At 45.5% G+C, this 13,820-nt stretch overlaps 2 protein-coding genes across 8 annotated transcripts in view; one reads left to right on the top strand and one right to left on the bottom strand.

The window, feature by feature from the left end:
- The first annotated feature begins 27 nt into the window (after positions 1–27).
- LOC112321516 (STING ER exit protein) lies at positions 28–1,990 on the top strand. Of its 3 annotated transcripts, none has more exons than XM_045186688.3 (2): positions 28–165; positions 1,296–1,990. In XM_045186688.3, the coding sequence occupies exon 2, from the start codon at positions 1,384–1,386 to the stop codon at positions 1,942–1,944; it is 561 nt and encodes a 186-aa protein (XP_045042623.1). In that variant the 5' UTR covers positions 28–165; positions 1,296–1,383; the 3' UTR covers positions 1,945–1,990. The 3 variants fall into 3 exon arrangements, with proteins under 3 accessions (XP_045042623.1, XP_045042621.1, XP_045042622.1); XM_045186686.3 differs by having other exon boundaries at positions 1,173–1,990; XM_045186687.3 differs by having other exon boundaries at positions 28–242; positions 1,173–1,990.
- A 3,447-nt stretch (positions 1,991–5,437) lies between these two features.
- IKBKB (inhibitor of nuclear factor kappa B kinase subunit beta) overlaps positions 5,438–13,820 on the bottom strand; it is a 49,650-nt gene continuing 41,267 nt past the window's right edge. For 3 of the 5 annotated variants that reach the window (XM_024578984.4, XM_024578982.4, XM_045186639.2), the window contains exons 17-21: positions 13,723–13,772; positions 13,489–13,588; positions 13,133–13,280; positions 9,995–10,122; positions 7,897–8,119 (exon numbers count right to left, since the gene is read on the bottom strand). In XM_024578984.4, coding sequence (XP_024434752.1) covers positions 7,912–8,119; positions 9,995–10,122; positions 13,133–13,280; positions 13,489–13,588; positions 13,723–13,772 — 634 coding nt within the window. In that variant the 3' untranslated portion in view covers positions 7,897–7,911. Of the gene's footprint in view, positions 6,342–7,896; positions 8,120–9,994; positions 10,123–10,342; positions 12,805–13,132; positions 13,281–13,488; positions 13,589–13,722; positions 13,773–13,820 lie in introns of those variants that run through there. The other 2 variants (XM_024578985.4, XM_053916372.2) reach the window with 2 other exon arrangements.

Below are 13,820 nucleotides of genomic sequence, written 5' to 3'. Positions count from 1 at the left end.
GACCGCGCTACTTCCGTTTGTGCGGCTCGGGAAACCGAACCGGGAGGTTGGAGAAGACCTGAATTTGGATCTGGCAGGAGGAAAGTGGACACCTCAGAACTGCGTCCCAGTGGGGTTTCAGTAAGAACACCTGGACTCCTAACCAAACACGTATCTGTTTTCCCAGTACGTTTCTCTGAAATCCTCTCCCTAGAAGGGGAAAATTGGAGCCCGGTGTTTGACGCTGAAGTCAAACTAAGATGGTAGGGTCTATAAGGTGGTGGGATAGGAGATGAATACCGAAGACTGCGTACATTTTGTGTGCGCAGTAATAATTATTGAATTCTTGACGTATTTTAAATGTGATAGGAGGCAACACCAGGGTCATACGTACTGTCAAAACTTTAGGTGAGAATGTAGTGCAGTCCACAGTGCCCTGGCGTACTCCTGTACTGCGGGCAGCAGGAGTCCGGAATGAAATAGGACGATAATAGGAAAGCCTCCTATGTGAAACATTTTTTATTCCCCTGCCTTTTGCGGTAGGGGCCAAAATGAAAAAGCCACTAGAAAGGGAGAAGTGCTTAACCTAAACTGTTATTACAGCATGAGGACCTATATGTAAGAAACTTAGTTCTGCTTGAGAAATGAAAATGTAACATCAGCAATATTTTCCCTGTTAACTCCTGGGGTTCATATTAAATTGCCACATTCCAGGCAATTGCTTTGTAAATAAAATTAAAAGCTTTTTACAAAGTTATACATGATTGGCTGTAGAAAAACCGGAAAAAAGTATAAAAGGAGAAAATTAGAATCAATGAACATCTTGCCATCCATCTTAATTACTATTTTGGGACATACATTTCCAAGTCTTCTAATCCAGTTCATTTAAAATTCCCATTATATTTTAATAATGGAATAATGCTTTAGGTATAGTTTCTTTAATTAGGTTGTGCTTGGTTGTGTTTTTTGTGTTTACAGTATCAGTGTGTATCTTATATTTATTGAACATTTGTACTTCTTTTGTGAATTTCCTGTTTATATCCTTTGGCCGTTTTTCTAATGGGGTATTTGTCTATTAATTTGCTAGATTTTTAATATATTACTCCTAACCCTTTGTGTACACTGTATTTGTATGGTTTTTGTAAATATTTGTATTTGCTACTTATCCATTGCCTTTTACCTTTATTCTGAAGCTTCTTCATACTTTGATTCCCACCTTCAATTAGAAGTGAGTCATCTGGATTTCTGCGTGACTCCTTATTTTAGCGTTGAGATTGTGGGCTTACCCTATGAACTATGCCTAAAATTGTGTCCAGGTCTGTTGTCTGCTCCTACACCCGGGACCGGGAGGAATATGAGGACAGTGAGAAGCCCCTCCACGTCTACTACTGTTTGTGCGGCCAGATGGTTCTGGTGCTGGACTGTCAGTTGGAGAAATTGCCCATGAGACCCCGGGATCGGTCCCGGGTGATTGATGCTGCCAAACACGCCCACAAGTTCTGTAACACAGAAGACCAGGAGACTATGTACGTTCGCAGGCCTGAAGGCATTGAACGACAGTACAGGAAGAAATGTACGAAGTGTGGACTGCCACTCTTCTACCAGTCCCAGCCAAAGAATGCTCCCGTGACCTTCATTGTGGATGGAGCAGTAGTCAAGTTTGGCCAGGGTTTTGGGAAAATGAACATATATACTCAGAAGCAAGAGCCTCCTAAGAAGGTGATGGTGACCAAACGGACTAAAGACATGGGCAAGTTCAGCTCTGTCACTGTGTCTACTATTGATGAAGAGGAAGAGGAGATTGAGGCTAGGGAAGTTGCTGACTCGTATGCACAGAATGCCAAAGTGATTGAAAAACAGCTGGAGCGCAAAGGCATGAGCAAAAGGCAGCTGCAAGAGCTGGCTGAACTGGAAGCCAAGAAAGCAAAAATGAAGGGGACATTGATTGACAACCAGTTCAAATGATCAGGACCTTTCTCTGAACCCAGGCTGGAGGCAAGCATTTAGACAAGGAGGCCAAAAACTTTTTCTTGACTGCATGGAGAGGTTCCTGCTTTTATGTTCCAGCAGAATGCTTTATGTTGCTTCCTACATTCAGGAGGTCTTTGAGTCCATCTGACCTGCTTTCTACAAATGGGTTTTTTAAATATATGGGTCTTGACTGTAGTATTTTTCGTCCATTTGATGTCAACTTCTTTAGTTGTGTAGAAACTATGAATAGATCAGTGCTTAAGTGTCTTTAGTTTGCAAAGTAGCTGCTCCTTAATAAAATATTTAAATATTTTTGGAAAAAAACTGGATCTTAAGTCTTTTTTGTTCATTTTTCCTATCCATCTCTATTCCAGGCTATATTCATATTATTTTGTTTTGAAGAATGATCATTCATTAAAGTTTTTCTTCGCCTCTGAACAATGAATGTTACAACTTTGGGAAATTGTGGGGTCACTTTTTATATGAGTATCATGCCAACTTAAAAAGAGGAAAAAAGAACCAGTGCCAGAAAACCCAAGGGAGATGATCAATACTCTGTCCTTTTCTTTTTGGATCAACCATTAACATCTGATCCACTTAACCACTCTGTTCTTAAAATAATGTTTCTAGTTGGCTTCGAAAATAGTATATGCTCTGCATTTTCCTTCTTCCTTACTCTTCTGTAGTAGCCACTCCTTTGTTTTCTTTGTGTTGGTTCCCAGTTCCTCCTCCATTCTCCAGCCTCTGTGGGAAAGTGCCTCTGGCCTTGATCTTCTAACCAGCTTTTCCACCTTGTCTAGTTTCACCTTTTTAAATACCATGTGTAGCTTGTAGGTTCCTAAATTTGTATTTCTAGCCCTAATCTCTCTTGAGCTCTAGTACCATATATCAAACTGCCTACAGGCTATCTCTAATTGTCCTCTGTAGGCATCTCAAAGATAAAATGTCCCACAGAACTCCATTCTTGCCCCACTAGCTTCTCCTTAACTTTTCCCTCTCTCAGTTGACACTTTTTAAAGTTTATTGGGGTGACATTGGTTTCAAGTGTACATGTCTATGATACATGATTTGTATATTGCATTGTGTGCCCACCACCCAAAGTCAAATCATATTACATCATCATATATTCAGTCCCCTTTACTCTTTACTACCCTCCACCTCCTTCGCTCTGGTAACAATACTGTCGCGTCTATGAGTTTCAGTTTTGTATCCCATACATGAGAGAAATTATGGTTCTTAGCTTTTTCTGACATTTCATTTAGCATAATATTCTCAGTGTCCACCCATGTTGTCACAAATGGCAGTATTTCATCTTTATTTATGGCTGAGTAGTATTCCACAGTATAAATGTACCACATTCTTATCCAATCATCTGTCAAAGGACACTTTGGTTGTTTCCGTGTCCTGGCCACTGTGAATAATGCTGCAATGAACATAGGGGTGCATATGTCTGCAAATAAATGTTTTCAAGTTTTTCGAATAGAGAGCCAGAAAAGGGATTGCTGGATCATATGGTAGCTCTATTCTTAATTTTTTCAGGAACTGCCATACTGTTTTCCATGGTGGTCGTACCAGTTTGCATTACTACCAGTAGTGAATGAGGGTTCCTTTTTGTCCACAATCTCTCCAACCCATCACTTGTCGTGCTGATAGTAGCCATTCTAATAGGTGTGAGGTAGTATCTCATTGTAGTTTTGATTTGCATTTCCCCAATAGCTAGCGAAATTGAGCATCTTTTCATATATCTGTTGGCCATTTGTATGTCTTCTTGGGAGAAGTGTCTGTCTAGGTTCTCTGCACATTTTTTTAAATTGGATTGTTTGGTGTTCAGTTGTATGAGTTCTTTGGACATTAACCCCTTGTCAGAGCTAATGTTTGCAAATATCATCTCCCATTTGGTTGGTTGCTTTTTAGTTCATGATACTTTAATCCACCCTGCCATCAGACAAAGTCACAAAGTCCCAGAAGTCACAATTGCTCTTTTCACACTGCACATCCAAGCTGTCAGCAAGTCTGGTCTGATCTGTCTCCGGAATATATATTCTCAACTGGATTACCTCTCACCACCTCTACTGCCCACTGCTGTAGTACACTGTACGTGATCTCGCTCCCCAATTACTGCCATAACCTCCTCAGTGTGCTTCCTGCATCTCCTCTTGTTCCCTCCAAGTAGGACAAGAGTGGTTTTTTAAAAAATGCATGTCAGAATATGTCATTCATTTGCTTAAATTCTCTCTCATTGCACTCAGAATAAAATCCACACTCCTTTCCATGGCCTACAAGGCCTAATGTGACCTATCTTCTACCATCTCTCCCAGTTCCCACTTTTCCCTTTGTTTAGTACACGTCATGATTTACTGTGCACAGGAACCCGCTCCAGGGCTCTTCTCACATTGTTCAGGCCTTTGCCTGGCTGCCTTCTCACCTTTCAAACCTCAGACCAGTAGTGACATCCTCGTCCCATTCCTGAACAACACTTACTAACACTCTCTACCCATGACTGTGTTTGATTTTCTTCATAGCCTTGAAACTATTTGAAACTTACCCATGTTATTTGCCTATTATCTACTCCTTGCTCTGCCCACCTTCCCACCGATGTAAGCTCCATGAAAGTAAGGAGTTCATTTTTGTTTGCCATATAGAGGTGCTCAATTAAGTACTTGTTGAATATCCTAAATTGTACTGTTGCTAAAGTATCAAATACTTCAAATTTCACAGGATATGGACACATCATGATGTAGAATGGCTAATCATCCCAGGTTGGCAGGAACTGAGAAGTTTACTGGGATACAGAACTTTCTGGGCTAAAACCAGGAAAGTTCTGGGCAAACCAAAATTAGTTGCTCAACCCTAGGATATGTCACCATTTCAACAAATTGTTATAGTAACAAAATAGTGTTAATAGGTTCTGCAACTTTAAGCAAAATGACGTATAATGAAACCAATTTTGCCATAGGATAATTGATATAAACAAGAGTTAAGTTCCTGCGGCATCTCATCAACATTATAGCAAAGTGACATTGAATGAAATGCTATTCAAAGACCTGCTGACTTTAATATGCCAGTGTACAAGGTGGTGCTAAGAGGCAATTAAAGCATGAAGTATTCCCAAAACTTCCTTGACCACGAAACCCTTCTGCAGTATTTCCGTGGAAGCCATTTGGTGAAACTCTTCTGTTGCAACTTTGTTCTCTAACCGAACTCATTTTTGTCATCATCTGAACTCTTTTGCTTTCTTGCTTTCGTGTAAAGGTGAAGTTTAATGAAATGTCGAAGACGCAGTACGAATGCTATGGCACTGTTTGATTAAGGCACTATTCCATCTTATAAAAATTTAAGTTGGATTATGAGTTTGTAAGTCATAACCAAAGGTACTGTAAAAATGGATTGTGAAACCCACTATAAGAGTTTGATCATATGAGAAGATACAGAAATGGTTTTTTAAATAAAACAATTTAATACTGCTAGAAGATACGAGAGGCAGGGACTCCCTGCCCCCCCGCCCCCCACCACCACACACAGATGCATCTGAGCAAGGACAGGAGGTGTGAGCATTGTGGTCAGCAGGCCAGTGGTTGACAGGCAACCCTTCCTCCTTTCCTTCTTCTTCATGACATCTCACTCTCAAGTTATCTTTAGGAACCAAAGGAAGGGTGTTGCTCCTCCATCCTGGTTCTAGTGAGTCACTCTGGGGCAGAAAGGACCACAGACAGGGGAGCTTGCATTCATAACCTTGACAAAGGGAGAATGACGACCAAAGTGTAGGTAAAAGGACTATTTTAGCAGCAGTGAAATAAAAAAAGGGAGAGAGAGGATGGGGCCAGGCCAAGTGCATGATTTAAAAGTCTGTTCATGAGAAGCCAAATCCAGTGGAACGCGGACGGTGAGGACACATGGGTCAGGGCCTCTGCAGATCAGGAGGGCTCAGGAGAGGACAGGCTGGCACCAAGTGCTGTTCATACTTTGTCCTGAAAAATTAACTTTGGACGTTTGTCCAGTGGTCTTTGTGCAACTGTACTTGAGCGCTTTTTTCAGAGCAGAGGAAGGAGCTACTGTGGTTTAGCCTCCCTAATGCTCATGCCTGGCATCCACGTTTGCTGGGCCCCTGGGATGGAGGACTTCCAGTGTACGGACAAGTTGTTGGCAGTGCCCACGGAGGGCCACACCCTTGGTCCACAGTCAATGCCACAACTGTGGGGCAAATGCGAAGGGCTCCGTCTGGGTGCCAAAGATGCTCGGTGCCAAAGACATCTATATAGCAGGGGCCACTGTGGGAGAGCCTCGGGCCAGGCAGCCCCATCAGGTGGTCAGGGCCACCCACACAGTCATGAGGCCTGCTCCAAGCTGTTCTGCTCTTCTTCCTCCGTCTGCAACCAGCTCCAGTCTAGAGACTGAAAGTCAAAAGGCAGGTTAAAAATACAGCAGCCACCAATACACCTCAAGCTGTTTTTCTTCTCCTGGAGGCAACCAGCACAATTTAGAAGGAAATATAAACCCTCTCATTAGTAAGTCTTATTATTGCAGGGTACCCTTGAGTTAAAGGGACATATTCAAAATCATACAGGATCTTTTCCTTGGACTGGCTTACAGTCCCAGAGATTCCTGGACTATGGAAACTGGAAAGGCGATTTTAGTATTACTTGTACTCATGGTGTTTATTTATGCCCACTGTGGGTAGATCATACAAGGAGCATTCCACGTGGAGCGAAATCATAAGCAAAGGCCCCGTGGCTATAGGAATATATCATAATCTAGGAGCAGAGCAAATCTCAGCTATTGATTTCCAACCTCCCCAGATGAAGTACTCTAATTAAAACTTCCTCTTCCTCTGGCAGAAATACAAATTAGCAGTGAAAGGATTAAATACACAGTCCCATGAGGAGGAAGAGCAGCAGCAACAGGTACAGAAAACCACCAAACCAGAGAATGACACTTGAATAAATACCATAACATCACGATTAATGGTATCCCCTCTGATTCTTCTGAAAACTAAGAAATGATGGGGAGGCTAGCAGGGGATTGTACTGGCAAGAAGAGGCCATGCAAAGAGCTGAGGGAATGATTTAGGATCCTTGCAGCAATGTTAGTTTTGTCTTTTTTAATCCTCACCTGAGGATTTGTTTTATTGACTTTGGAGAGAGGAAGGAAGAGAGAGAAAAAGAAACATGGATGTGAGAGAGCAACATCGATTGGTTGCCTCACGTACGCGCTCTGACCAGGTACGGAACCCGCAACCTTTTCGGTGCACGGGACAATGCTCCAACCAACCGAGCCGCCCGGCCAGGGCAGTTCTGCCTTAATGTACCTGTATCTTGACTAGTTTTCCCTTAGGTTAGTTTCCCTATAACTAGTACTACCTACTGCTTAGCTCTAGTCCCTGAGAAGTGGGGCCATGACAGTTCTTGCTTTGTCCGTGAAATCCAGCACAGCACCCACAACACACAAATGCTCGGCAATGGAGCAAAAGTTGCTGGCGCGGGGTGGGGGGTGGGGGGGGGTGAGCGGGGGAGGTCTTCTTGGAATAATATTACCTTCTTCATTACCAAATGTTGTAAGGATTAAATGAGATAATGAGTACACAAAGTACTGTGCCCATTCCATAATGTTAGCATTATTTTGATGATGAATAATAATAAATATGTATAGCTGACCCTTGAACAACACAGTTTGAACTACGCAGATACACTTGTACGTGAATTTTTTCCAATAAATACAGTAAATGTATTTTCTCTTCCTTATGATTTTCTTAATAATATTTTCCTTTCTCTAGCTTGCTTTACTGTAAAGAATACAGTATATAACACATACACAAAGTATGTGTTAATCGACAGTTTGTGTTATCAGTGACGTCAGCAGTAGCCTATTTATAGTTAAGTTTGGCAAGTCAAAAGTTACACGTGGATTTCTGACTGTGCAGGGGATTAGTACCCCTAACCCCTGCGTTGTTTAAGGGTCACTGCACTAGAAAACCCTAAGTGTATACTGAGATCGAGGAACCAATGGATCGCCTTTCCATTTTCTTTCTCTCATCTGCTGTAGAGAGGACACGGAATAGCTGGGGTTCACCCAGGCCATTACCCGTAAACTCTGGTCCTGTTCTTTCACGGTGTCTTGCATCGCGCTTTCTAGCTGGGTGCAGAGAGTATGTGCTTCAGCCACCAGTGCGTCACTAAAGAAAAGGATCGAGTTATTAGAAAGTGGTCGGTATTATATTTTCAGAGGTGATACTACTGTTTTAAAATATGCTAAAGAAGTTTAGACAAGGTTTTAAAAACTGAGTGAGAATTATTTTGGTGCTCTCTCTTTTCCATGGTAACCACGCACGTGTCCTATCAAGAACGGGCCAAGGTAAGACAGGGGAGAGTGTAACAGGCCACCCGCCCTTTTCTAACCTCAGCTCTACGACGTGGAGAAACAACTGGCAGCCTGTGCTCCCGGCATAGCTTTTCCAGATCTCTCAGTATATTACTGGAGGGAACAGGACAAATCCCGGGAAGCAGTGTCCTCTCACCTTGCAAGGTGTGACTCTCTGACGGAAGGAGCACGGGGCACCTTTTTGCTTGGTCTCATCTCTAGGACCACTGACTAGGCTAAAGGCTCGGTGCCGGCTCCAGAGGACAACGAGGGAGGCACAGGACCCAGTCATTAACCTCAGGGAACCCACAGTAGGTTGGGGAGAGAATCGAGAACCTAAGGCCATGTGCGATTAAGTACCAAACCAGTACAGGGCCAAATACTGGAACAGGACTTTTTAAAATAACTTTATTGAGATAAAATAACATACCATAAAGTTCGCCCAGTTAAAGTGTACACTTTGACAGTTTCAGTATATTTACAGAGTTGTGCGACCGTCACAATCATGTAGTCTTGGGACATTTTCATCACCCACAAAGCAATCTTGTACCCATTGGCAACCACTTCCCATTCCCACTCCCCACCTGCCCTAGGCAACCATTAATCTATTTGCCCTGTCTATAGACCTGCCTACAGGAACTGATTTAAGTCCTTTCCAGCGCCTAGGGCGTGGCACATAGAATGTGCTGAGTTAATGGGTGTGGGACTGAATTAAACACAAATCCCCCACAGGAGGTCCGAGAAGAGAGTGATCCCCGTGTGCTTGTGCGGCCAGGGCTTCACAGGGGGTGGGAAGCAGATGTGCCCTCCAGATGGGAGGGCCGTCCCAGGGAAGTTCTCGAACTTGAGTGTGCATCAGAACCAACCTGGGCTTCTTAATCATTACTGCTGTGCCCCATCCCTGAGCCCCTGATGCAGAATCTGCATTTCAAACAAGATGCTGCTAATGCTGCAGTCTGGACCAGACTTGAAGAACCACTGGGCTGGAGCAAGGAGTTTGTGTGGGAACAGTGGATCCCCCTGAGCTGCTCTGAGGGAGCCGTGAATGCCTGAAAAGACTCAGGATGGATGCTCTAGGGAGTGGGAAACCATTAGAAGTCACTGACCAAGGAATAACTTGATCAAAATGGTATTTTGTGAGGACTAATTTGACCAGGGACGGCTTGGAGGCAGAACCAGGCAGGAAGCAGGGAGGCTGAAAGCCTTGCCAGAGGGGCTGAAGCATCTGTTCACCACCTCTGCGGCAGTGGTCCAGGTGACAGGAGAGGAGAGGAAGGGATGAACTGGAGGTGATGAGAGGCAATGGGAGGAAAATGGAAACTTGGTAACTCAAAGTGGTGGTGGCGTGAGAGGGAGGAGGCAGGTGACTCAGAGCAGGAGGGGGGGGAGGGACCTGGTTTTGAAGACTGGAGAGTGACTGATGGACTCACTAGCACTTTCTGATCGAGCAATTAGTAATCCAACCCTCACATAGGAAAATTATGGTTACCAAGATATTCTGACTCCCAAGGGACTAAGAGGCGTTTGTCTCTGCAGTGCCACCACGTGTAACAAACACAAAGTAAAACATGCACAAAATCATTTAGACAGGAGAAACGGTCTACCAGTGACGAACCTCCATTTCCCCGCCATGAGCTGCTGATGTGCCCTTGAATATTACACTTGGCTCTGTTAACCGCGACGCACGTACCTTTTGCTGACCGACTCAGGTAAGCAGTCAGGGGCAGCGGGAGGCTGAGACATGAGCTGACCAGAGTGACTAAGGCGAGAAGCATTCATGCTGTCTGGGCTTCCACTAACAGGACCACGGACCTTGCTCTAAAACACAGACCAAAAAGGAAGTCAACCAAGTTTTGGAGCAATGGGATAAGTCAACTCCTGCATTCACACCATGGTATTTTCTCACGAGACAATTGGCTACTAGACACATGTTATTCCTAGACCGTATCAGTCAACACCTCTATCCATGGCAACAATTGGTAGTTTGCCTTTCAGTTTAGAAAACGTTTCTGTATTAGGTGTACTTTTTGATAAGAAATTCTAAATATAGGGAGATTTGAGTGCCTGTATTTGTAAGCTTTATTTCATTAAGTTTGATTGCTTAATGAACTCTTAATACGGAAATGAAAAGTGAGGTGTTTTTACTCTTTTCCAAGTAGAAGACTAAGACACATAAAAAAGTGTGACTTTCCATGAATTGTACCCTCTGTGGGACGCTGAGAAGAAAACCAAGATATTCTGACTCCCAGGCTGCGGCAGCCACTCCACCTCAAAGCCAAGATGCTAAACCGATGGCTCCTGCCCCAGCTACTTACACCTCCTCAAACCTGCAGCCCACAGACACGACCTGCGGTCAACCTTCTCAGCACCTCAAGCCACCTCTTCCTCCCCGAGTCCCCACCACACCCTCATCTGTGGGCCTCACCTACTGCTCATTAACCCCTCTCTTCGCCCTCCCCGCAGCCTGCAGTTTTTCATCCCTCTCAGCCACTCAAACTGTGGGACCCGTCCTGGCTCCACATCTTCCCTTCCAGCCGAACGTCAAGGTCCAACCTCAACAAGCCATTCAAGTCTCCTATTCTTCCCTGCTCTTTGTCTTCCTGCTGTATCTTCCCTGGTGATTATCACCCTTGGAGAGGCCCAGCCATGTCCCTCCTTCCCTTCTGCCTTGGTCCGCGAGTGAGAAGGAGATCCCTACTGTGCTGTTTGGCTCCTTACCCTTCTGTCGTCCTGTCCTGTGCACCACGGGAACTACTCAGCTCCGGCCCCACTGAGTGGCCCCTCATGCTCAAAGGTGGGGTCTGCCGAAGTCTCAAATCTGCTCTCCAGTTGCCATCAGAGTGAGTTTTCTAAATCTCTAATGTGATCCCCCCATTCCCACACTTATCTCCCTTCAATATGAGAGGACAAAACAAACACTGCCATGTTTCCTCCGTCTCTTCAAAATAAAGTGTGGCCTGAATGCGCTGGCCCTGGCTTGCCTGTCCGGTGCCATCCCTGGGATCCCCTCCCTGACACCACACCAGCGTGCTGATACCTCCCCGCTCCAGGCTTTGACAGAGCAATGTCTTTGTCCTGGAGGGTCCTCATCTCCACCCAGCCACCCACCTACCTCCTACGGACACTTCAGGTGAAACAACACCTCCTTGTGAACTTTTTCTGTGGTTCCCTCACCTCTAAGACTGAAGCTGGCATTCCTCCTGTGCATTCATGCTATAGCTAGTGCTTATTATAGCTGCCGTATGGCGCTTCCTGCCCTAAACGGTCCTCATTCCTTTCCCTGTCTGTGCCCCTCACCAGATCATCAGCTCGTTGGGCCAGCCACCACACTTACTTTTCCTCCTGCAGCTCCAGTTTTTGGCACCTTCCTGGGCACATAGAGTCAGCACTCAATAAATGGGAAATGGACGCAGACCAGGCCGTCACTTGTGAATACCTCAACTTCCCTCGTAAATATTCTCCACCTCGTCAAATCTCCCCCGTTCTTTTCCACCTTACTTATAGGAGAAAATGTCACTCACCCCTTCCCAAGGCCAAGCTCATGATACTGACATCTCCACTGTTCTCAAGACTGGAGACTAAACGGTCTCCTGTCAGTTTGATAGTGTGAATCCCCACAACACTGTCTCCTTCTGCTTGGCCTATAAATATACTCCAGTTTCCATGATCTTAAAAACGCCATCCTTGTATCCTGCTTCCACCTTAAGCAATTACATTCCCATTCTCCTCTTCACTCTTTTTTTTTTTTTTTTAGATTTTATTTATTTATTTTTAGACAGAGTAGAAGGGAGGGAGAAAGACAGAAGCATCAATATGTGGTTGCCTCTCATGCGCCCCCTACTGGGGACCTGGCCTGCAACCCAGGGTATGTGCCCTGATTGGGAATCGAACCGGGGACCCTATGCCTCATAGGCCGGCACTCAATGTACTGAGCCACACCAGCCAGGGCTCCTCTATGCTCTTAAAGGCTATCAATAACTACATGGCTCTCTTTTCAACCTCTTCAGCCTTGTGCAGCCTTCACTGTGAGGGTCACTCTCCCATCAGCTCTGGTTTCCATTGCTTTTGCCTGGCTCTTCTCACCTCTCTGCCCTGAGCTTTCTTTTTTGTGTTATGTTTTCCCTCTGAGCACCATTCAGTGGAACCACAGCTACATGGACAGGTGGTGGGCACAGGAAGTATGAACTGGAACGGACGCAGCACACACAGATGAGGACCCACCACGTCACGCTGCCATGCGCTGCAGAGGGCTAAGTGCAGGACCCCCGAGAGATCTGTCCATTCCTAATTCCAGAAACCTGGAAATGTGAGCTTTTGGGAAAAGGGTCTTTGCAGATGTAGTTAAGATCCTCCTGGACAATTTGGTGGGACCGAAGCCCAGTGACAAGTGTTCTTCTCAGAGACACCCAGAAGAGAGACACAGAGAAGGCCATGTGAACACAGAGGCAGAGATTGGAGTGATGCAGCCACAAGCTGAGGAACACCTGGAGCCACCAGAAGCTGGAAGAGATAAGGAAGGGTCCTCCGCTGGAGCCTTCAGAGGGAGCCTAACCCTGCCAGCACCTTGATTTCAGACTTCTGACTGAATACTTTGTGGTAAGTTATTACAGTGGCCACAGGAAATGAACACATGCATAAATAAAAACAACGGGCCTCCGCCCTAACTCTGCCCCCCACCGCTCGCTCTAAGGCACGAAGAAGTGAAAACTGAGCGGCAGCAGCTGACTGTTTATCAGTGGCTTTGTGGTCTCTCTTGCACAGGGATGACAGCCCACAGAGGGAGGAAGGCCCAGAGAGGGCTGCGGGGCTGGCACGGGGGCTCACTCACACACGCGATCTTCAGGAGATTCCAGAGCTCCTTCTGCCGCTTTTCCTGAAGCCGAACAACAGTCTTCTCGTCCTCATTCATTAAACTCACCACCTCTTCCACCTTGGGCAACAATTCCAGAGCCTTCTGCTTGCAAACCACAGTTTTACTGTAAAGAATAAACAAGACAGAGCGCAGTGGCATTTGGGATAGAGAAAGCAGGAGAACTTAATCACTGGCAGTTATGAGTCCATTCAGCAGCTGCATAAAAATGTTCTTCAGGCAGGTAAGCGCATCAGAGTGGAGTGAAGAAATGGCCTCACGAGGCTTGCTGCTTCTCCACGTCCCATCTCGAGTAGGAAAGTCGGGGTTTATACCTGAGCTGCGTGTAGATCACTCGCACTTTCTTCTCAAAGGCTTGGATGGCCTGAAGCAGCAGTCGCACCATTTCCTGACTGTCCCCCTCGGTTCGTTGGTCTGAAAAGAAGAAAGGAGGTGCACAGTTGCTCCAGGGGGCCGGGGGGCCAGCGGGCCAGCAGGCCAGCACAGAGCACCAGCGCCTCTTACCTGACATAACGAGGGACCCAAGGCAGACACAAAACCCCGCTTACCTCTTGGTTTTTCCCTGAGTCTCCTGTAAAGCTCCCTTGCTTGCTCTTCTCTGAAATACACAAAGAAGCAGCTCTGTCTAGATCTGAGGCCAAATTAG

Source organism: Desmodus rotundus, chromosome 13, assembly GCF_022682495.2.
Source record: "Desmodus rotundus isolate HL8 chromosome 13, HLdesRot8A.1, whole genome shotgun sequence".
Taxonomy (NCBI): domain Eukaryota; kingdom Metazoa; phylum Chordata; class Mammalia; order Chiroptera; family Phyllostomidae; genus Desmodus; species Desmodus rotundus.
The sequence above is the reverse complement of the archived record's forward strand: the minus strand, read 5'-3'. Positions and strand labels throughout refer to the sequence as shown.

Excerpts from the sequence above, each read along its gene's own strand:
- LOC112321516 (XM_045186686.3), top strand. The coding sequence starts at position 1,276 with ATGCCTAAAATTGTGTCCAGGTCTGTTGTCTGCTCCTACACCCGGGAC.